Below are 24,006 nucleotides of genomic sequence, written 5' to 3' on the forward strand. Positions count from 1 at the left end.
CCCACACCTCAATACATTGTATCACCACTACACAAGCTGCAGAACAGCAAAGAGAGAATGGACTGTCTAAAAGCACTGGAAACCAAAAGCAGAGTCCTGCAAAGGGGCAGCAGTTCAGCTGACCACAACAACAGTGGAAGCCCAGACACACTGGGAAGATGTGGAAAGACACAGAACACAATAGGAGAACATCTAGAACTGATGAGAGCCAATACCTGTCGTGGGGCAAGTGGCATGGGGCACGGAGATAAAAACATCTTCTGATAAATCAAACTGCCCACTAACAACTGACCTTCCCAAAGAAACAACCCATGGCAGCTGCAGGAGGTGACGACTGCCCCTAGCCACTCTCCCACCCTCCACAGCAGGTGCCCACTGACCCAGGGCGGCAGGCAGCCAGCAAGGAGCCAGGTTTTGTTGCCATGGCACCTGGTGGTCCGGAGCCTGCCACCTTTCCTGTGGTCTAACCTGCAGAGATGAGTTGAGTCTAGGCTTGAAGACTTCTCCCCTGTCACTGGGCCACTGCTTCAGTATAGCTAACAGCCAGGAGAAATAGAGTAGAAAATGCAAAACAAAGAAATTATAAAACCTGCCATATACTTCTCAGAACTGGGAAAGAGCATCCTGTTTGCTTTAGTAGAAAAGTACAGGTATGTGCTGGAATGTAAGAAGTGATGCACTAATTATTGCACTCAAGCAAATACCTGGCAGGCAGGCGCTTGCTCACAAGCACAACTCTCAGCCAAACGTATCACTAAGGGGTCTCAAACAGCTGAAGAAGTGCTGGGAGAACATCAAGGCAGGGACAGAAAAAATCATGGCCCATAAAGGGAGAGAGAAAGTGAAATGGAGTGTCAGCGGGCTTCTGAGAACTTCCTCCCTAGGCAAGAAGAAGATTGTGCACGTTCTGTCCAGGCAGCTCTACTTCCTGCAGAGCCCTTGGGAGAAGGGCCTGGGATGCTGCAGCCTGAACATCTGTGCTGGTTCCTATAAGAACTGTGCAATGAGAATGAGTGCATACATTTCCCAGCATGTGAGGGGACCTTTCAACCTGAACGCTGGGGTTCAGCTGTCAAAATGACAGCCAACAAAAGTAAGGGAGCAAAACCTCTCAGGAAGATGCTTTTAAGAAGGCTCATGAGGAAGAACACTATTGACAACTGCAACGGCTACAAGTGAATGAGGTGCAGGTGTCCAAAATCCAGCAGATAGAGCCAGAGTGTGAGAAGGCAGAGGAGGAACTCAGATAAAAATGGAAGTGCTCAATAAAAAGATGAATTTGGAAGGAAAACTAAAACTTGTACCAAGGATTGGCCTGTTTCTTCATTTAACCGGCCCTTTCCCAATTCATCTTAAGACTGTGAGGGTGGCTCACTTGTAATTAATCTGTGTTGGCAAAGTAAGTCTGGAACATGAACTTGAGGTCAGTAACCTCTAACAGAGCTTCAACTAGGAAAATTAGAGTGGTAGTCACTCACTTACAAACACATTCAGGTAGCCCTGACTGGGTAGCTCAGTTGGTTAGAGCATTCTCTGATGCACCAAGGTTTTGGGTTCAGTCAGGGCACATACAAAAAGCAACCAATAAATGCATAAATAACTAGTATAATAAATTGATGTCTCTCTCTCCCCTTCCTCTTTCTCTCTAAAAATCAATACACTAAAATTTTTTTTGCTTTTAAAATATTTTATTTATTTAGTTTTAGAGAGAGGGAAAGGGAGGGAGAAAGAGAAGGAGAGGAACATCAATGTGTGGTTGCCTCCTGCACACTCCCTACTTGGTACCTGGTCTGTAACCCTGGTATGTGCCCGGACTGGGAATCGAACCAGCAGCCCTTTGGTTCATAGGCTGGCACTCAATCCACTGAGCCACACCAGCCAGGGCTAAAAAAATTCTTTTAAAGAACACATTCAGGCAAATAGGTGTACCCTCTGTACCCCAAACTGGCAAAGAAGCTGTTAATAGTCTTCTGAAAATTATCACTATGAGTACTATAATTCTGAATGTAATGTTTCCTAATTAGAATTTATAGAAGAACAAGAAAGAAAGAAAGAAAGAAAGAAAGAAAGTTAGTTGTACTTCAAAGAGAAAGAAAATATTCCCAAATGAACATGTGAGATGCAAGAATATCCTCATAACTCAAGATAGGAAAAGATTTCTTAAACTTGACCCAAAAAGCACAGTATATAATAAAAACGATGAGCATATTTAATTATATTAAAATTAAAAACTCAGTTCATCAAAAGATACCACAAACTGTGTGAGACATGCTGGCAAAATACATTTGTGATTTTATAGTAGTCAATGAGAGCCACATTATTAGAAAGAACCTCTGTGAATCAATAAGAAAAGATAAACATAAGAAGTTGGGAAAAAATTAAAAATTTCACAGAAAAGGAAATACATGAAAATAAGCTCAATCTCATTAGTAATATACACAGAAAATCCCAAGGAATATACCAAACTACCACCAAAAATTAAAAAACCAAAAACCCCTCTTGAACTAACAATAAGTGAGTTCAGCAAGTGACAGGATACACTTGTGTGGCCAACACATGAAATCAACCCTGTTTCTGTCCACTAGCAATGAGCAACTGGGGAATTTCTTTAAATGTTAAGCAATACTATTTGCAGTAGCTCCCCCAAAATCAAATACTAAGGCATGAATATAAGAAAATGTGCCCAGCATCTGTAATGCCCCAAACTTAAAAAATACTGATTTAAAAAATTCAAAGAGCATCTTAGTAATTGGAGAGGCATGCCTTGTTCATGGACTGGAAGACTCGATGTAGAACAGATGTTAGTTCTCTCCCAATTGATTTCGGATTCAGCACAACCAAAATCCCATTCGGACATTGACAAGCTGATTCTGAACTTTGTGTGGAAAAGTGACAGACCTGGGAAAGAGGGGAGCTGTCTTCGAAGGTGGGCAGAAATATGTCACCTGCACCGACAACTCTTTTGATTGCAGTGACTCTATAGAAAGTTCAAAAGCTGGTGATGTGACTTCTCCAAATACAAACCCAGGAGAAAACCTCGGCTCCCCGCCATCAACCCAGACCTCCAATGGTCATACCCAACAAGGTCTTCCTCTTTGCCGAATTATTTTATTACTTTATAAAAGATAAATCCCTGTGTACTCACTGTGCAGTGCAAGCAATGGGGCATTATCAGTATCTTTGGAGGCCTCTGTGCACCCGTTCCCAGCTCCACAGTTCTTTGTCCCTCAGGAGGGCCATTCTCAGCAGATGCTGGAGAAGGTGGGTTCTGAAAGAATTTGGGAGTGACAATGAGTTCAGGTTTTGTACCTGTTGGATTTGAGGTGCTTGAGTCAAGTGAGGTGTAATGAGGAACTCACTTTCAGCATCAGGCAAGTGCAGGGGTACCCTCTACAGAGTGTAGAGACATCTGGTAGGCAAATGGGTGAATGTGTGGGGCTGAAGGTTTTCCCCACTGAGGGAAATGGACTGGCAGTTGGTTCTTGGGATCCAGCCTATGTGGTCCTTTAAAGCACAGATTTAACAGGAGTGAAGAGAGGGAGAGGCCTGGCTGAGCAGCTCTGTTGATTGGAGCATCGTTCCAGACACCAAAAGGTTGCGGGTTCAATCCCTGGTTGTGGCACATATGGGAGGCAACCAATTGATATTTCTCTCTCATGCTGATGTTTTTCTCCCTCTCAAATCAATAAACATATCCTTCTGTGAAGACTAAAAATAAAGAGAAAGAAAGAGAATGAGGAGGCTAGCAAGGACATCCTAAGGAGGCCCCAGGAAGGAGAGTTACTCAGAGAACCAGAGACAAACCAACAACAAAACCACTTGGAACCTTTCTGACCCTCTCCTCGAGGCTTCTAACTAGACATGTATCTAGTGAAATGTAGTTCCTCCCTTGGGCTCACCAACAGGGGTACAGGCCCAGTCCAAAAGCAAAGGCAGAGCCCAGAGAAGACAGGAAAAAGGTTTTGTTCTCACCAAGGGGGCAATAAATGGCTGAACATGGTTGAGAAGTGATTGAACTGGAACTGTATTGCCCAGCTGGTAATGGACCCCAGGGCATCCGATACTGTAACCTGGGGGAAGGGGCACCAAACCAAGTGCCCACAGGGCCAGGCAGTCACTGTCAGTGGGTGGAAGGAGCCAGGATAAGGAGAGTACTCTTCCACAGTGAAAGTGAGCGACAGAATGTGCCACACAATGGCGTGGGGCTGCAGTGGAGGGGGATGTGGTCCCCTGAGGACACTGGGTCATTTCAGCCTATGCTTGCCTGGGAAAAGGGTTTACTCTAGCCAGAACTATGGATTTCTCAAGAAATGGCTGAAATCTGGATTTCTCATGTGAAATATCTCATTTTAAATGTTGACCATTCTTTCAGACACATTTGAAACAGTAGATGCCAACACTGTTTGGGCCAAGCAGATATGTCCCCAGGCCAAATTTAGCCAAGTCCTTCTGTGGGCAATCTCTGTGCTAACCCCTTGGTTTTCTAACAAAGTTTACTGTGACTCAGGGGGCCAGCCTTCCTCCCCGCTTCCCTCAATTTCCATCTAACTTCTCCTGAAGAACTTTTAACCAGAGACAGTGGAGAGAGACCCCATGTAGGGAAATGCTCCTCACACAAGCTAATGAAGCCTCTCCTTCAACTGTTTTCTCTTGCAGGCATCCGGGTGCTGGGTCTGGATCCTGGTGGCCGCCACCCAAGTGGCAAACCCGCTGCTGCAAGGATGGGTGATCTATGTCTCACTGACCTCGTTCCTCATCTCCCTCATGTTCCTGCTGTCTTACTTGTTCGGATTTTACAAGAGATTTGAGTCCTGGAGAGTCCTGGTAAGAACCAGCGAGGGGACTCAGGCCCGTGGGCTCCCCTAAGACTGGTGTCCTGGGTGTCGTGGGGACAATGGGCCTTCTAGGTGCAGAGGGAGAAAGAGACAGCTTTCTGGGGCGGCCCCCATAGAACCAAGACTTTTTGTGTTAATGCTTTTACTGCTAAACTGGAATGAAAGCACTGCTCTGCCAGAACAAATCTGATTGTGCTCCCCTCCTATGACTTCCTCGACAGGCATGTACACATTCTGTGTACAGGTGACCCTTCAGCAGCATGGGCTTAGGGACCCCCAGCTCCCACACAGTTGAAAACCTACTAACAACTTTTGACTCCACAAAATGTAATTACTAATAGCCTACTGTTGACCAGAGGCCTTACCAATAACATAGATGATTAACACATAGTTTGTATGTTATAGGTATGATATACTATATTCTTACAATAAATTAAGCTAGAGAAAAGAAAATGTTATTAAGAAAAGCATAAGAAAGAGAAAATATATTTGCACGATTTATTGAGGAATACACGTTTAAGGGGACCCACACAGTTCCAATCTGTGTCAGTCAAAGGTTGACTGTATTCCTGTGTCACACACATCCTAACATGTTTTCCCCCAATTTTTTTTGGATAAAATCAGTGGGGCAACATCGAAGGAAATGCTAGCAGGAGAAAAGTCTCCCCAGTCTCAAGGTCCTATCACAATCACTGGGTTCACTCCTCCATATTCTGCACAAGTTTTGCACAAAATGTGTATATATTTTAATCACACTGAACCAATAATTTGGGTGTACATTCTTTAATTTAATATTATATCATTAATTTTTTCATGTTGTCACACCTTAATAACCATTAAATTTTTTCTATATTGAACAACTTAAAATATACACAAAAGTTTAGAGAGTTATATTACAGACCCTCATGTCCCATAACCCTGATTCCAGCATTATCAAGATTTACCACACTTGCCCTCCTTGCTTTTGTTTTTCCCTGAAGAATTGTAAAGCAAACCCCAAATCTCATGTTATTCCATTCCATACACTTCACTACACCTCCAAAAATACTCAGTTTTCTTGCATTTCCACACGTATACAATGTTAACAGTAATTCCTCGGTGTCATCTAACACCCAGGTCACTCTCAGATTTCCCCAGTCATATCTGAAACACCTCTTTTCACGCTGGCTGTCTGAGCCAGAAGCCTCAGCAGGGCTATGTGTCACACGCGGCAGCCACAGTTCCTGGGTACCATTAGTCTCGAATGGTTCCCCCTGCCCATGACCTGTTGAAGAAACGGGGTCAGTTGTCCTGTAGGAGTTCCCCCATTTTTGGATTTGTCTGTTTGCTTCTTCCTGACATAACTCGACTTGTCCCTCTAGTCCCTAAACTTTCTGTAAGCTGGAAGTTAGTATTAAAGGCTTATTGAAAATGGGTTGAAACTTGAGGGCAAGAATGCTCCATAAGTGACTTCAAGTCACATCTCACACAGTGTCTGGTGGCACTTCTCTTGGAGAGTGTGACAGTCTTACCCCATCAACTTTTTCTCTAATGCTTTTTTTCATCTTCTGGTGAGTTTTCCTGAACTGAATATTCCTTTCAGAGATGCAAAATACCGATTCGCCTATGATGACTTTCCTTCCAGAGATGATAACCATTTTTAATGGCTGCATGACATTCTTGTTGAGCTAAAGAACACTGATTAGAGGTCAGTATAGAAGTTCCAATATTGAAATCTCAGGTCAGATTAGCCAACTCCACCAACTCTACCGTGCGTGAGCTCAGCCTCAATTTCCTTCTCTGTAAACAGAGATGATAATGGAGCAGCCTCATGAGATTAGCTGTGAAATGAAATGAGATAATACATGTATATTGTTGGGACAGTGCCCAGCACACAGTGTGTCTTCATAACACTAATGGTTGAGAGCATAGGCTTGGAGTTAGTATGGCCTGGGATCAAATCCTGGCTCAGCCATTTATTTATTTATTTATTTATTTATTTATTTATTTACTTATTTATAATCTTCACCTGAGGATATGTTCATTGATTTTTAGAGAAAGACAAAGGGGAAGAGAGAGAGAGAAACATTGATCAGTTGCCTCACATACATGGCCCGACTGGGAGTTGAACCCACAACCTAGATATGTGCCCTGACTGGGAATCAAACCCACAACCTTTTGATGTATGGGACGACACTCCAACCAACCAAGCAACCCAGCAGAGTTCAGACATCTGTTCATTGATCTGAACCTTGCTTCCATTTCCTTGAAATGTTACTAATGATAAATAGGAACTATCTTATTGCTGACAAAGTTAAATGAGAGAAATGAGAAAAATGCTTAACCTAGAGTTCGGCACAGAATAGGCTATCAATCGATGTTGGCTAGTATTGATATTATTACTGTTGTTTATTAATCCACTATTATTCATTACATAGATATTCATTAGAAACACTGCAAAAACAAAAGAGGCAGGAGCTGGGGGGCATGCCTGTCTCTTTTTCTCACTCTTCCCAGTGGTGTATTCAGAGGAAAGTGCTCACTGGCATAAGTGCCCACATGACGTGGTCTCTGCTCTGCCCTTCCAGGACAGCCTGTACCATGGGACCACCGGCATCCTGTACATGAGTGCGGCTGTCCTGCAGGCCCATGCCACCATTGTTTCTGAGACCCAGGACCTAAACAACTACTTCATAAACACTGCAGCCTCGGTGCGTGCTGGACCGGAGACCTGACGGCCATAGGGAGGGGCCCCAGGAGGCTTGGTTCTGCCTCCTGAGCCCTTGGGCTGATGGAGGCCTGGAGGACGGGAGGAGGTGTGGGTGTGTGTGTGTGTGTGTGTGTGAGAGAGAGAGCATGTATTCCAGGCCCATGCACAGGTGTCACCTCTTGTCTTCCATTTTTCCTACCTCTGACCTCTTTTACCCACTTCACTACCCTCAGGTTTTGGGGGATTTTTTGGTTTGTTTTTTTTTTGTAAAACACAGATTGGGGTGCCCATCTCTCCCACTGAAGATCCTTCAGTGGGTCTCACTGCTTGTGGAGTGGAGTCCAGGTTCCTCAGCATGGCTGAACTGTCCAGGTGTCCTTTTATTTCAGTGACAGAGTCCACGGCAGTAACTTATCAGCTGAGGGGACCCAAGGCAAACTAGCCCAGCCAAATGGTGGGACAAGTAGGACCCCTAGACCTTAGGTCCAAAGGACCAGACTCCAGGTCCCTTTGCTGTCCCTCCAGGTCTCTCCACTGCGGCCTCCTCTCTCCCTTTGTGGTATGGTGCCCTCGCGTGGCAGGAAGCTCACAGCCAGCAGATTATTCCTCCAACAGGACTAACATTCCTTAACCTCACCTTGAAAACTTCCAAGGCAGGACTCTGGTGCCCAGCTGGCTCCAAGTCACTGTGGCCAGTCACTATGGCCAGAAAGGTCAAGTCTGTTTCATTGGGGGCTCCCATAGGATTAGGTGTCAAAGGGCACAGTATGGGGTGCTATCCTAGCATAAGAATGGGATGCCAAGCAAGCACCATGACACACTCGGGTGGCCACAAGGATTCAGCTGCCTTTCCAGCCTGTCTGCCTGCTTGCCCTTCTCACTGAACTATTTTACCTCCCTTCAACTGCCACCCCGGTGATGGGCCCTGGCCCTTCAAGGCCTGGCCCAGCACCACTCACTCTCAGCTGCTCCAGCCACACTGGCCTCCATGCTGCCCCTGGAACACACAAGATGTGCTCTGGCCTCAAGACCTTGGCAAGGACACCCTTGGTCCTGGAAGACAACAGTTTTTGAATGGTCACTCTTACAGCCCTGTAGCTTTTGAAGTATAGCAGGTGCCTAAAAGATATCTGTTGAATGAATGAATGAATGAATGAATGAAAACAGAGTGTGAGTGGACAGCAGGACTCAGGCTGGAGCATTTGGCCAGGTCTTGAATGTGTGTTAACGGCAAGGGACTCTATCCTGAGAAGTGGGAATCATCATAAAGATTTTTTTATGTTAATTTGAGAGAGAGAGAGAGAAACATCAATTTGTTGTTCCATTTATTTGAGCATTCATTGGTTGATTCTTGTATGTGCCTAGACCAGGGATTGAACCTGCAGCCTTGGGATATCAGGACAATGCTCTAACCAACTGAGCTACCAGGCCAGGGCCCATCATATGTTTTTAATCACATGCTGGTTAAACAAGCTCACATACTCATTTCGGGCAGATTGGAGGGGCAGGGTGGGCAGAAGTGGACAAGTTGAGGTCATGAGAAGTCCCGGCGAGGGATGACGGCACTGAGGCGAGAGAGAAGTTGATGCAGCACAAGACCATCCGGCAGTGCAGTCAGATGACTTTTGACTGTGGCTGTGGCAGGGAGGGGAGGGAGGAGTCAGTGGGGGCGAGGTCACAGATTTCTGGTGTGTGGAGCTGGAGAGGATGAGGGTCCTGAAGTAGACTGAGCTCATCCAGCTTATGGGGAAATCTCAGGAGCTCAGTCTGGACTACTGAGAGCTGAAGGGGCCTCTGAGACTTTGTTGAGGAGCTGATCACAGGCTCTCAGAGTGGATTCTGGGCTGGTGGGTGAAACTGTGGGAGTCGTCAGAGCACAGATGGTGACAGAAGGTAATAGGGGGAGATACTATGACTAGAGGACAGCATGAGAGAGAGGGTCCATGGCAGGGAGGGAGACAAGCTGCTCTGTGGCCGGTAGAGAAGTACAGGCCTGCACTTGAGGCCAAGTAGGATGCCGGGAGTGCAGTGTCAGGGTACCCACAGTGGGCAGTTTCAGGGAGGAGGGAGCAGTTGGCCAGTGGCTGCTGTCCTCAGGTGGACAGGGGACACAGCAGGGTCAGAGAACATGGTCACCTGGGCTTCAGGGGCTGAGCGCCCCTCAGAGGGGCGGGCAGCATCTGGCACTGTCTGTCTGTAACAGTTACTCTCATCCCCTTCCAGTTCTTCGCCTTCATCACCACCCTGCTCTACATCCTCCACGCCTTCAGCATCTATTACCACTGAGGAACCAAGGAGTCCTGCCCTGTGCAAAATGCTCCTTTAAAGCCTGGGTCATTGGCTCCCAAAGGTCGTTTCAGCATTTGCCATCTGGATGATAAGTAGATCAACAAAACGTCAGTGGGACTAACAGACCATCTTTTCAGACTGAGTGATGAAGTCACACTCTGCATGTCCTCTTGGACATTTTAATCCATTATGATGAAAATGAAAAGGCTGTTATTGTCTTTTGCCTGGGAAACCAACCAGCTCTTAGGATTATCTGACAATGAATGTAGCTCTTCCAGGAAACTAGCCTCCAAAGCCCTTACCATTGAGAATCCTGACCCACCAGCGTCACACCTTGACAGAGACTCGGTCTCAGCAATTAGGGTCTCCAGAGCAGGTGTATGGGAGCATCCAGTCTTAGTTTCTTAAAGCCAGAATGGTGCCATCAGTGCCCCCACACCTCTGTGCAGATGTGGCCCCTTCCCTGTCTGGCAGAGAGGCTCGGGTTTGCAGCATGCTGCCACCCGCCATTCCAAGTCCCGTCCCCTTCCTCCCCGGCTTTGGGATACGATTTGGGACGGTGGATTTGCAGGAAAATGAGTGATTGACTCTACAAAATTGTTATACAGAGAGACTGGTGGGGAGGAGAGGGGAGGCCATCTCAGAAAACCGCATGACTGCCGAACACCTGAGTCAAGCCTCCAGGACCCCACGCCGCAAGGGCCAGAAGCCGCCTCATCTCTCACAAAACTTCAAGGAAGCAGGCAGGATGTTTTGTGCGAGGATTCTCCTCTAGGCTACTGTCAAGGTATGCGGGACATTTTGGGAGGCTGAGAAAGGACCCCCACTCTGCTGCCTCCTGAAGTGAGGGGCTCGCACAGGCTGGACACATGGCGGCATTTGGCTTTTGGACCATTCTCAACAAAAAGACTGGTGTTGTGCACACAGAGACATAAAATCGAGGTGCTTGGTTTCACAGTAAATGTTTTTCATGAGAAAGCTGTGCATCTGGGATTTCTCCACACTGTTCAGCCCCACCGTGGGTCTCCTGGCCTCGTGAGTCAGGCATAGTCCATAACTGCACGCACCTGCTGTCACTTTGCATGAAATAAGTTATGACGTGGAGTAACATGTCTCAGCTAATTCAAGGGCTCACAGTTACTGTCTTCTTCTATCTGCTCCTGGGGTGGGGGTGGGGACAGGGAGTCACTGGAGAGAAAACTGGCTTCACTACCACTGACTGCACTTCCTAATTGCCCCGCTGTCTTGAAAAACCACCACTTCTCTCTTTCGCCCGGCAGCTGTCTGGGGTGAGCACTGTTCAATACTTACTGAGTAGCCACATCCAAATAAACGGTGTTCATACAGTAACACATAACGAGTGGGTCACTTTGGCGATGTAAAAGCTGGAACTAGCCTGTTTCAGGTCCCGGCAGCAGTTTCCACACAAGCCCAGTGGAGGTTTCCAGGGCCCAGCCCACTGGTCAGCCATGTGGGGAGGCTACATTTGTCTCCAGGGTTTGGGCTTGTGGCAGCATCTCCACCTTAGGAAGGATAGTCTGGGTACAAGTCCTAGAACCAAACTCATACAGCTGAGGCAAAGTTGGAGGCACCCTGGCTGGGCCGGTGGGGCCGGGGCTGGAGGAGCTCCAGTGGGCAGGGAGCAGGCCCTGGGCCAGCTCTCTGCCTGCTGCTGCTGCTCTTCTCCCTAGGGCGCAGTCCTCTCCCAGTGCCCTGCAGGCCCCACATTCTCTGGGCAGACACTATGGGCCCAGCCCATAGTTACATAGTTCCCCTGTAACTGATACAGTTCCCAGCTCGCTGCCACCTTCCTACCTTAAGGAATGGTCCCCTCCTGGCCCTCCCCAGCCTCCCATCTTCTGCAGGGAAGACCCCAAGGCGCCCCAGCAGGAGTGCACCCCATGGGCCAGGGCATAATCTTTAGCTCATCTGGACCCCACTTTCCATATGCACCCCGCTCTCCCAGGGGGCTCCCGGCATCCTGCACCCAAGTTCATGGCTCAGGGTGTCATACAACTTCAGACCAAGACACCCCACACCACTTCCTGAGCACCACGCATGTGGTCGCAGGGGCCTGCCAGTCACACCCCTGCGCCATGCTAAGCAAGCTGGGAGTAGGTTGGATTTGCAGCTCTGACCCAGGAAGTCAGCAACTGGGCTACAATCTTTCAGAGATGAAACAATAAAAAAACATTACAATGTGAAAAACAGCATTTCTCTGGGGTTGGGCAGAGCCAGACTGGAAAAGCCCTAAACAACAGGTGTGGGTCCCCTGCCCCGCTCCTAAATCTGCCACTGGCCTCCAGGTTACGGATGTGGAGTGGAGCCCATCTCAAGGAAAGCTGGACGCAGATCTTGGAGAACCACACGCAGGCTCAGGTCAACCTGATGGGCGGGGAGAAAGCAGCACCAATCTGCTGATTTCCCCCAAAACCTGCAGAGCTAGATGCTTCCTAGCTGGTCCTTCCGGGGATGTTAGAGGAGGAACAGCCCCCTGCTCCCACACCCCTGGCCCTCTGTCTCCATCCCCAGGCTGTATGTCTTGGCCTCTGTCCAAGACCAGACAGTACACAGCAGCAGTTCACCTGTCAGCAGCTTCCGGCTGGGGAAATGTGTGGCTTATCCATGGTGATGCCAGGGCACCCTGTCAAAGGCTTAGCTCCCAGGAACTAAGTTACTTGACTCTTCCTGACCTAACAGACCTCATCCTCATTGTGCTGGGGCTTATCTCTGTAGCTTAAGCCCAGATTGTCAGCCCGTCTCTGCCCTACGTGTGTATTTTATCACAGGAGACTGTTGGGTTTAGTGATAAAGCACCTGGGGTGACTCAAAGCCCCACCTCGATGCCTCCTCACTGTGACACACCTACCAGGGGCATCCAGGAAGCACACTGGTTTCCACCAGCCCTATAGTATCCCTGTGACCTGAGTCCACTGACTCACCCCTGCTCCAGAGCCTGTCCCTGTGTCTCCCAGGGGATCTGAGCAGCGGGGCAGTCCCTGCCCATCTGCCTCTCCCATCCCTGCCGTTGCTGCCGTGCAGCTCTGCCCCACCCCCCAGTCTCCCGCACCAGGCCCGCTCCTGTATCTGCAGCTCAGTGACACCACATCCTCACCTCACAGAGGAGACTGTTCCGATTGCATGCCAGACGCTGCATGCTCAGGTCATAGGTCAGGGTCTTAAACGTCAGTCACCCTGAGTGTTTCTCCACATTTTCTTCCTTACTTTGACCCTAAAGCTAAGGAAAAACTTGCAAAGCATGGAGCACAGAAAATATGACCCATTTATCAAAACATTCAGAATGATATCCCAGGAATGTCCGCCAGTCCTGAGCCACTCTCTTCCCACTTTTGCATTAGCTCCAGGCTGAAAAATTAAGGTATGTGACAGGCAGGACCCCTGACACCCATTTCTGGCTTCTTCATTGCTCCCTTGGTCCTGCTATTGGTGAGGGTTAATTCTGGCCACTGAGAAGGAAGTGGACATTGGCAGGAGGTAGGGCGGGGGTCAAGGGTCTGGGAAACATTTGCTTTCCTGATGAAAGAGTCAGACATGACTGTGTGTCTTAAATTAAGTTCCTGGGGACAGACTCTGAGCCTGGGGCTATGTGTGTGCTGGTTTACTGAGGAGCCTCTGGGGAGAAGAACTGGAACGGGCGAGGGAGGTAGGATAAGCAGAGGGGAGCTGGCCTGTGGTGAGATTGCGGCTTTGGCCCCATGAACAGGCTGCCCTTACAGAGCTGTCCTGCCTGACTGAGTCAAAAGGGTGGGGTCTTTGTCTCCCACGTCAGTGTCATTGGTGCCAGGTCATTTCCAGGGATGGGGGCACACAAGGTGATAGTGGCGACTGCTCTCCCTAGCACTGAGGGGACCATTCACCTAAAGTGGTGCCCCGGGCAGACACCATCACACCCACCACTCTGCCCTCTCCTCCTCCTGCCTTGAACAAGGACGTCATGGCCGGGGCTACCACCAAGGAGGTAGCACAGACGTTGGCCAGGCACTGGTAACTGCTGGACCAACACCGGCTACTACTTCCTCGGCATTTTCATTTTATGTGAGGAAGATGACTCCCAGTGTGGATGGCTTGCTACGCAGCAGTGAATGCCCTGGCTCTGAGAGGTGCCCTCTTTCCACCTTCCTCTCCCCCTCCAGAGCCCAGCCTTCCCTCGGCCTGACCCCGGAGGACCCACCTGCTGAGAGGGTCTGGAGTCCACCTTCTCCTTGCTACTCTAGGCCATCACTGGAATTGCACACAGGACCCACATCCCCAGAGTCAGGTACTGCTTTTGGGAACCCCCAGCCTGTCCCCCAGCCACAGATCAGATTCTGTCCCTCCTTGGCCCAGAGTCCTTCACTGCCCTCGGAATAAAGTCCAACCTCCTTGGGAAGTGGGCCCTCAGTGCAGGTATGACCCTGCCTTGTGTGCAGCTGCGTTGCTGCCCCACCCCAGCCCTGACAGTCCTTCCTACATCAGCATGGCTGCTGTGGCCAGCTCGGCCTTGCTGCTGTGTTTGTGCACGTGGGGAACATTCTGTCCCCTCTTCCTGGGCACAGGAAGCCCTGAGCCACTTGTTGACATGAACAACTCTTGTTTGTCTTGCATGTTGTCTTCCCCAACTCCTCTCTCCCCACCCACCCCCTCGGTGCCTCTGCACCTGGGTATTTGCTGCTGTCCGCCACTGTGTATATGTTCTCCAAATCTGGGGTCTGGCTCTTGGATGTTTCTATTATCTATTAACCTGTCCCTACCCTGTCTGGCCCAGACCCACCAACCTCAGCTCCTAGTGCTCTTCCCAGCACTGTGGGCAGGGACAGGAACTTGCAAAGGCCATAGCCACCCTGCAGGGACTGATAGCACAGCTGGATCTGCCCTCCCAGTCCTTGTCTCCATCCCAAGGTCTGACATCCTGGGAGAAAAAGGTGTTCTATACCTGTCCCTTTACTTCCATGTGACCATCCAGCTCCTTCTACACTCGACCATCATCTGCAATGAGGAAGAGCCCCGCTCACCACCACCAGGGTCTCAGCCAACTCTGGTGGCCTCTTAGGGCCCTGCTGTGGGTTCTACTATGGACAGCTGGAGCTACCAGGGCTAGCCAGCATGCCTTCCAGGCCTCCCCTGGTTCTGGGCCCAGCACACAGTAGGGTTAATACACAGGGACTCAGTGCCCCCACAGCCTGTGTGTCAGGGAAGTCTTCTAAGAGAACTACTAAAACCACAGCTCCAAAATGTCACAACTAAACTGGAGAGGCGCATGGACTAGGGACCAGGAGGGACAACAGTGGCCTTTGAGTGTAATGGGCAGGGGTTCTCCCCATTCTCTGTGTGGAGGAGGGTGGCAGTGGGCTGCTGCCGCTCTCTTCAGGGCACCTTCTGCCTCACACCCTTGTTTCTCTCTGCGGAGACCCGCTCTCACCTTTGGGAAGAAGGGATGCTGCAGACGACTCTCCTGGGGCCAACTCTGCCAGGTAGCTTGTTCAGCCCAAATGTGGGGACCATGAGCACAGAGGAGGCTGTGAACTCAGGCAAGGCATGTCAATTCTTCAATACTTGTTTCATATCCACAACTTGGCGTGATGCTGACCCTACACTGTAATGATATCCAGGTACAGGTACTTCACCCTGGAGATAGGCCAACGTGGATGATGTCAGATACAGTTTGGTTATAGTGCACAGGTGGCAAACACAAGGCCCACGGGCCGAATCCAACCCTCCACCATGTTTTATCAGGCCTGGCACCTTGTTTCTATCTGGCAGCAGCACTGAGATCTTGCTTGACTGTTAAGGAGTAGTTACATTTGTACAGTACTAAAATTACATTCAGTCCTGTGAAGGCAACTGTGAGGCTGATGTGGCTCCCAGTGAAGATGAGTTTGACACCCCTGTTATACTGTGATTATGTGCCAAGGTTAGTAATGTCAGGTGCATTTGTGTCACCTCTCCAGGTGCACTGAGGGGATGACAGCCATGACACACCTGTAACAACCATGGCTGCAGGTTTGGGAACCTATGAAATGTGATCACCACTGACTTGCACAATCAAACCTAGAGGGAACCCCGGGGGGGCTCCAGGTAACATCCCTTTCTTCAGCAACCATAGGGAGCAGTCCCACCACTGTTAAGATGATGGAACTATTTCTCCTCTCCAAGTTAAGACTGCATTTAAGGGAAAATAATTCAGGAGCCACCTTTAGGTAAGACACCCGTTGACAGTTCAGTGCACTTACCTGAGTTGCTCCACTAGGTGGCAGATGGGCTGCTTGAGTGCCAGAGGAGTGGTCCTCCAGGTGGTATGGGGGTCAGGGCTGGAAGTGGTGGGGACAGGCTGAGGAGGGTTCTTGACCCCAGCAGGGTCCTAGGGAATCTTGCCAGGGAAGGCTGACCCTGCCGAAGAGGGTGACAGAGAGGTGCCCCTTGCGTCACACACATGGGGAAATTGAGGCCACAGAGCAGAATGTTCCCAACCCAGAATGTGGAATCAGGGCTGAAAGAAAGGGCTGGTATGCACAGAAGGCTCTTCTGTCCATCCCCTGTTGCTGTGGTGGGGTGATGGCTGGGACCGAGCCATGGAGAAAGATCTGCTTTGTGTGGAAGGGGTCAGGAGGGGTTGTGTCTCCACCACGTTTGCCCCTTTGTGCTCAGCTTTGCTCACCAAGTGCCCACAGCCTTCTGGGCCCCTGGGTGAGGCGGTGTGGCAACAAGACATATGCTGGGCAGGAGCTGAGCTGTGGCAGCTCCCAGGACAGCTAAAGGAGAAAGGAAAGGGTGAGGCTGTATGGTCACAGGGCTATAGGAAAGTTGCAGCTGTCAGCACATTGTTAATGCCAACCTGTGCCCTTAATCAGTCTCTGCCTGTCCAGTATATGCCCAGGTTTCCAGAAACTTCCAGTGGCACCCCTGACCTGCCTAGTTCTCCAGCCTCCTCAGGGACCCTGAGAAGACAGGTTTACACAGGTGTTCAGGGCCCCAGCCCTGTTATCTGGCTCTACTTTTTGCTGAAATTCTGCTGCTGGATGTGGAAGGACTGTCCCAGCTGCATAATGTCCACAGTCCTAGACACCTGTCTCTCTCTGTGTCTCAGTCTATTTCTCTGAGGACTAACATGTATGCAAAGAGGCCCTCAAAGGCCCTCTGAGGCCACAATCCCCTCCTAGAGAGGGGGACTGGGATGGTGGAGAATAAAATCAAGGCGGGGGTGGGCAGCAAGGCCACTTTTGTGCAGTAAGAGGTCAGGTTATGAGGCCCAGGTCAAGCCTGGGGACCTTCCCTTCCAGGCTCCCTTAATGTGGATTCAGGAGACAGGGGGCATAAGCAAGGAGCAAAGATCTGTTTTGGTAGGTGCCTTTTGAGAGCCTCCATGGTGCTTGCCTTAAGCAAAAACTCTCAGGTTTGGTTCTGTTGCATGCAGGTTTGCTGAAGGGCTGCTCTATGCCTGGCCCTGGGCAGATTCCCCATCTCAAGAACCTGCAAGAGTGTTGTGGCAGGGGCCAGAGGGCTCACATCTTAGGGCAACAAGGCACTGATTCCAACTGGAAGTAGGGGGAAGAGATTTGCAAAGGGCTTCCTAGAAAGTGGGGTCTCCAGAGGTTACCAGAATGATCAGCAGTTGATTACATGCCCTTCCCAGCCTAATGTGGCCCTGGCTGGAGTTCTAAAGGGTGAGATGCAGCCAGGTGTGAAGGGCAGTCATGCTGGAAGCCACATAAGGAAAGGTTCCTAGGCTAGAAGCAATTGTGATTTTAGGAGCCAATAGCAGCCAGGCTGGGGTGATTGGTGACAGGATCTGGGCTGTCAGAGAGTAGCCATTACTATGATTCTACAGAGAATGAGGAGCTCAGGATGCAGGTGGACAGTTAAACAGGGACTGGCAGATCCTTTTGCCTACTCTGGCCACCCTGGCCTCCCGAACAGGTGGGAGGACACTCAGAAAGTTGACCAGAGCCACTCTGGGGTCTTGTGTCCATGTCAAGAATCTGTGTACTGTGAATCCTTAAAGAACTAAAAATTGTCATTTTGGATTTCAAATCATGATGCATATATAAGAGAAATTAGACTTTTCATATTAGTAATAAATGTATTAGTATTAAATAAGTAAATATTTTGTTTGTTTGTTTATTTTAGAGAGAGGGTAAAGGAGGGAGAAAAGGGGGGAACACATGCAAGGGAAACATAGATCAGTTGGCTCCTGCATGCCCCCAACTGGCTTACAACACAGGCATGTGCCCTGATGAGGAATCGAACCTGTGACCTTTCAATACACAGGCTGTTGTGCAATCCACTGATCCACACCAGCCATGGTGAAACCAAATGTTAATCAACAGCCCATTAAGAGTGATTGTTGGCTGTACACTAGGACTGAATAATCCAAAAATAAAATTAAAGACTTCTGGTCAAGATGGTGGTGTAGGTAAACATGGTACTCTCATTCTCTCACAACTATATAAAAATACAACTAAACTACCGAACAACCATCATTAAGAACCACCTGAAATCTAGCTAAATAAAAGTCTCACAACTAGGGATTTAAAGAACACACATTGAAACTGGTAGGAGGAGCAGAGATGCAGAACAAGCTGGTCCCACACTCACATGTGGCAGATAAAAGTTGAGAGGGATATCTCAGCTGCAGAGGTCCCCCCTGAGGAGTAAAGGGTCCCAGCCCCACACCAGGCCCCCAAGCCCAGGGTTCCAGTGCTGAGAAGACAAGTCCCTATAACTTCTGGCTGTAAAAAAAACAACAACAACAACAACAACAAAAAAACAATGAAAATTGAGGCTCAGTGAGACAGAAGGCTTCTGAAGTCCCAGGCAGACCCTCTTCTAGGGCCTGAACATAAACTTACTCTGAGCTCCAGCACTGGGATAGCAGCTTGAAATGCACCAGGGACATATGGGGAGTGTCTTGCAGCCTGTTAAGGCCTGGGAGGCCCACTCTAGATTTGGGCAGATGGAAGAAAATTTGCGGAGCCATGGGAATGCCTCACATGCCTTTATTCAAGGGTGGGAGATCCATACACTCTGCAAGCCACATGTTCCCCAGCAGGAAGCCCCTAGCTCCCTTATATACAAAATGCACACAAAGCCAGCAGGGAGCCAAAATATTGTATAAAACAACATGATTCTGCACATGCAGGCCCACTCAATGTTATGAGAATACAGTTTATTGAACCCAGACTCAAGGCTATGAGAACATAGCTTATCTTAGTTCCCCAGACATCTCAGTGAGGGAGCCAGACTGACTTTGTTTACCCTACAGGAAGGAATTGAAGCATCTAGCATCAGGGCCAAGCTGGGGGTTGGCAGCTTTCTCCCAGACAAGTGCTAGCAGAGGCCATTTCTCCTCTTCTGAGCCCTACCCCTAGCAGAGATGCAGGCTGGAGCCATATCTGAGACTCTATTAACCTGGCTCACACCATTTGCCCCACTCTGGTGATTCCCTGAAACCAAGGCCCGCCAAATTTGCAGGCCCACCCAGAGGTGGTTTCAGTGCCTTTTCCATATGAGTAACCTGCCTTGACTCATGCTTCAGACTTTCCTAAAATCTCTCAAACAAGCAGCATCTGATCTCAGCATGCTCTGTATTTATCACTAAGTGCCTCCAAGCTCAGCACTAGCAGCAGCTAGCCATGTTCACAGATTAGACTCTTCTGTGCACCACCAAGCCCAGCACAATCATTCTGTAGTAGATCATTTTGTAGCTTATGCTGTGTGACCTTGGACAGAACAAAGGCAGTGGTTGATCTTGGCCATCACTTCCCAGGAGGCCCCAGAGCCAGCTGACAGAGTGGGCAGCTTCAGACTACATCAAAACACCACTTGAGATTTACAGTGCCACACACAAGGGGCTGACTCAACAGGCACCAGAGCCCCACAGAAGTAAGTCCTCCTCTGTGGGGTAGACCCCTGCACAGCTGACCCTCCACAGTAGTCAGTGATTGCAGCTAATCCCTACAGTGGATCAGTCTGGAGGTAAATCTCTCCCACTGATGCACCAACAGCAATCAAGACTCAACTACAATGGGAGAGTATACACAATCCACATGGGGGTGGGGGAGAGGGTAACACAACTGGAGTGCCAAGCTTGGGTGATCAGGGAGGCTGTGCCACTGGACCCCACAGGACACCTACTACATTAGGCCACTCTACCAAGGCTGAGAGAAGTAGCAACTCTACCTAGTACATAGAAACAAACACAGGGAGGCTGCCCAAATGAGGACACAAAGAAAAATGTCCCAAATGAAAGAATAGAATAAAACTCCAGAAAAATAACTAAACAAAATGGAGACAAGCAATCTATTAAATGTAGAATTTGAGAATTTGAGACACTGCTTCTAAGGACACTCACTGGATTTAGGGGAAGGGTAGTTGTTCTTAGAGAGAACTCTAACAGCATAAGAAAGGACATAGAAACCACAAAAAAAAGAGATATGAAAACCATAAAAAAGAACCAGTCAGAAATTAAGGATACACTAACTGAAATGAAGAACAATTTACAAGGAATCAACAATAACATAGATGAAGCCAAGGATCACATCAGCAATTTGGAATATAAGGAAGCAAAAACACACCCAATTAGAATAGCAAAAATAAAAAAGAATTTTAAAAAATGAAGAAAGTGTAAGGAGCCTCTGGGACAACTTCAAGCATACCAACACTCACATCATGAGGGGTGCCAGAAGGAAAAGAGAGACAGCAAGAAATTGAAAACCTATTTGAAAAAAATAGTGACAGAAAACTTTCCTAACCTGGCGATGAAAACAGACATACATGTTCAGGAAACACAAAGAGTCCCAAACAAGAAGAACCCAAAGAGGCTCACACCAAGACACATCATAATGAAAATGCCAAAGGTTAAAGACACAGAGAGAATCTTAAAAGCAGCAAGAGAAAAGCAGTTAGTTACCTACAAGTGAACTCCTATAAGACTATAGCTGATTTCTCCACAGAAACTTTGCAGGCCAGAAGGGATTGGCAAGATATATTCAAAGTGATGAAAAGCAAGAACCTACAACCAAGATTACTCTACCAAGCAAAGCTATCATCTACAATGAAAGGACATATAAATAGCTTCCCAGATGAGGAAAAGGTAAGGGAGTTCATCACCACCAAACCAGTATTATGTGAAATGTTAAAGGGTCTTCTTTAAGAAGAGAGGAAAAAAGATAAAAAATATAAACAATAAAATGGTAATTAATACTTATCTATCAACAAGTGAATCTTTAAAGAAAACAAAATAAAGAAGCAGAACAGAAACAGACTCATAGGTATAGAGAACATTTTGGTGCTTACCAGATGCATGGGGGGTTGGGGGTGGGTGAAAAAGGTGAAGGAAATAAATTGGTTATTACAGAATAGTTATAGGGATGTAAAGCATAAGGAATATAGTCAATAATATTCTAATAACTATGTATGGTGTCAGATGGGTACTAGATTTATCAGAATGATCATTTCATAAGTTATATGATGTCTAATCACTGCTGTACACCTGAAACTAATATAATATTGTATGTCAACTGTAATTAAAGAATAGGAAATAATTTAAATTAAAAAATAAAATCTATTTTGTAAAAAAATTTTAATAAACAAAATTAGGAAAACAATTCTATATACAATAGCATCATAAAGAATAAAATACTTAGGAATAAATTTAAGTTAAAAAGTGCAAGACTTGTACACTGAAAACTACAAAGCATTGTTGAAAGAAAATTTAGAAGATCTAAATAAATAGAAAAACATCCTGCATTTATGGATCCAAAGACAATATTGTTAAGAGGGCAATATTCCTCCAATTAAACAACACATTGAGTGTAATGCCTATCAAAATCTCACTGACAGTTTTTGCTGAAATTGAGAAGCTGACCCCAAAATTCATATGGAAATGCAAAGGACCCAGAATTAGCCAAAACAAAGTTGAAAAAGAAAAACAGGCCTTGGCCAGATAGCTCACAGATTACAGCATTGTCCTGATACACCAAGGTTTCAGGTTCAGTCCTTGATCAGGGCACATGCAAGGAGCAACCAATGAATAGATAAATAAGAAAGAATTGATGATTCTCATTCTCTCTCTCTCTCCCCCCCTACCCCTTCTCCTTCTCTTCAAATCAATACATTAAAAAAAATTAAAACAGAAGGAAAGACAAAGTTGGAAGACCCACATTTCCCTATTTCAAAACTTAATACAGCCCTAGTTGGTTGGAGCATCGTTCCATACACTAAAAGGTTGCAGGTTTGAGTCCTAGTCAGGACAAACGCCTAGGTTGCAAGTTCAATCCTCAGTCAGGAACACAGGAGGCAACTGATAGATGTATCCCTTACACTGATGTTCCTCTCTCTCCCACCCCCTTTCTCTCTCTCTAAAATCAATGAACATATCCTTGGGTGAGGATTTTTTTTTTTAAACGTAATACAAAGTCAGTAATCAATACAGTATGGTTCTGGCAAAAGTTTAGACAGATTGAGCAAAGAAATAGAATTAAAAGTCCAGAAGTAAATCTTCACATTTATAGTCCATTGATTTTTGGCATGTGTGCTAAAATAATTCAATGGTGAAAGAATCATATTTTTAACTAGTGGTGCTGGAACAACTGGATTTCCATACACAAAACAATGATGGTGGAGCCCTACTTCATATCAGATAAAAAAATGAACTCAATATGGATCAATTATGTAAATATAAAAGGTAAAACTACTCAAGTCTTAGGGTAAAATGTAGGAGTAATGACCTTGTATTAAACAATGATTTCTTCAATATGACATCAAAAGCACAAGCAAAAATAAAAAATAAACTGGACTTGGTCAAAATCTAAAATATTATACTTCAAAGGACACTATTAAAAGAGTGAAATGACCACTCACAAAAGGGGGAAGGTATTTGCAAATTCTATATCCGATAAGGAATTTATATCTAGAATATATAAAGACTCCTTCCAGCTCAATAATAAAAAGAAAATCCAATTTTAAAAAATGGACAAAGGATCTAAATGAAAAGTAGATGTACAAGTGGCCAATAAGCACATGCAAAGTTGTTTAACTTCACTCACTACTAGTAAAATGCAAATTAAACCCTTAAATCTATCAGAATGGCTAAAATTTAAAATAATGGCAACACCAAAACCTGATAAGGATGTGGAAAAACTGGATCACTTATGCATTGTTGATGAGAATGTATGTAAAATAGAATAGCACTCTATAAAACTAAACATGCAAATGACATGCAAATGATCCAGTAGTTGCACTCTTGAGAATTAAAAACAGACATTCACACAACAACCTGTTCACTAACTTTCACAGCAGTTTTATTTGCAACAGCCCCAAACTGGAAACAACCCAGATGTCATTCAACAGTGACTGACTGGCTAAACCAGCTATGGTACTGCTTGATAATTAAAAGAAACAAACTATTGATACACATAAGAACCTGAAGAAATTTCTAGAGAATTATGTGGATTTAAAAAAAACAATCCACAAATACTACACACTGTATGATTCAATGGAAATAATATTCTTGAAATCACAAAATTATAGAAATGGAGAACGGATTAGTGAGCCAAGGCTAAGAAGGAGGTGGGGCAGGAAGAATGTGACTATTAAAGGAAAAAGGAGTGGTGGAAATATTCTGCATCTTGTGTCTGACAGTGGGACAAAGGCATAATTGCCACTGTAACGAGAAGGTATCTTGAGACCAAAAAATGAAGCAGACAACCCCATAGAATATAACAGAATTTATTATGGGATCATTTACTTTTAGGGATTCAGGGTCAGAGCAGACAGATGACCCAGCACTGTGCACAGATTATTCTCCTCTAACAGATCTATTATTTGTTTTCTGCAGTGGATCTTGGGATCCAATTTTTTAAATTGTTGTTCAAGTACAACTGTCTCCATTTTCCCCAAAAAACTCCCCCCACCCCAGCCATTCCTACCTCCCACCCTCAATCCTACCTCCCTTTGGTTTTGTCCATGTGTCCTTTATAGATGTTACTGAAAACCCTTCCCTTCCCCACACTGTCCCCTCCACCTCCGAGCTGGTTACTGTCAGTTTGTTCTTAATTTCAATGTCTCTGGTTATATTTTGCTTGCTTGTTTGTTTTGTTGATTAGGTTCCACTTAAAGGTGAGATCATATGGTATTTGTCTTTCACTGCCTGGCTTATTTCACTCAGCATAATGCTCTCCAGTTCCATCCATGCTG

At 46.8% G+C, this 24,006-nt stretch overlaps 1 protein-coding gene and 1 pseudogene across 1 annotated transcript in view; both read left to right on the top strand.

Annotated features, from left to right (window-relative positions):
- The window catches only part of MALL (mal, T cell differentiation protein like), a 28,390-nt gene extending 17,225 nt beyond the window's left edge, over positions 1–11,165 (top strand). Inside the window, exons 2-4 of the mRNA XM_045828515.1 lie at positions 4,657–4,824; positions 7,403–7,525; positions 9,748–11,165. Of these exons, the coding sequence (XP_045684471.1) occupies positions 4,657–4,824; positions 7,403–7,525; positions 9,748–9,810 (354 nt within the window). The 3' untranslated portion in view covers positions 9,811–11,165. The remainder of the gene's footprint in view (positions 1–4,656; positions 4,825–7,402; positions 7,526–9,747) is intronic.
- Positions 565–1,356, top strand: LOC123812092 (annotated as a pseudogene).
- Positions 11,166–24,006: the final 12,841 nt, after the last annotated feature.

The sequence above is a fragment of the Phyllostomus hastatus genome, unplaced genomic scaffold (assembly GCF_019186645.2).
Source record: "Phyllostomus hastatus isolate PE091 unplaced genomic scaffold, TTU_PhHast_1.1 phas_scaffold_78, whole genome shotgun sequence".
Taxonomy (NCBI): Eukaryota; Metazoa; Chordata; class Mammalia; order Chiroptera; family Phyllostomidae; genus Phyllostomus; species Phyllostomus hastatus.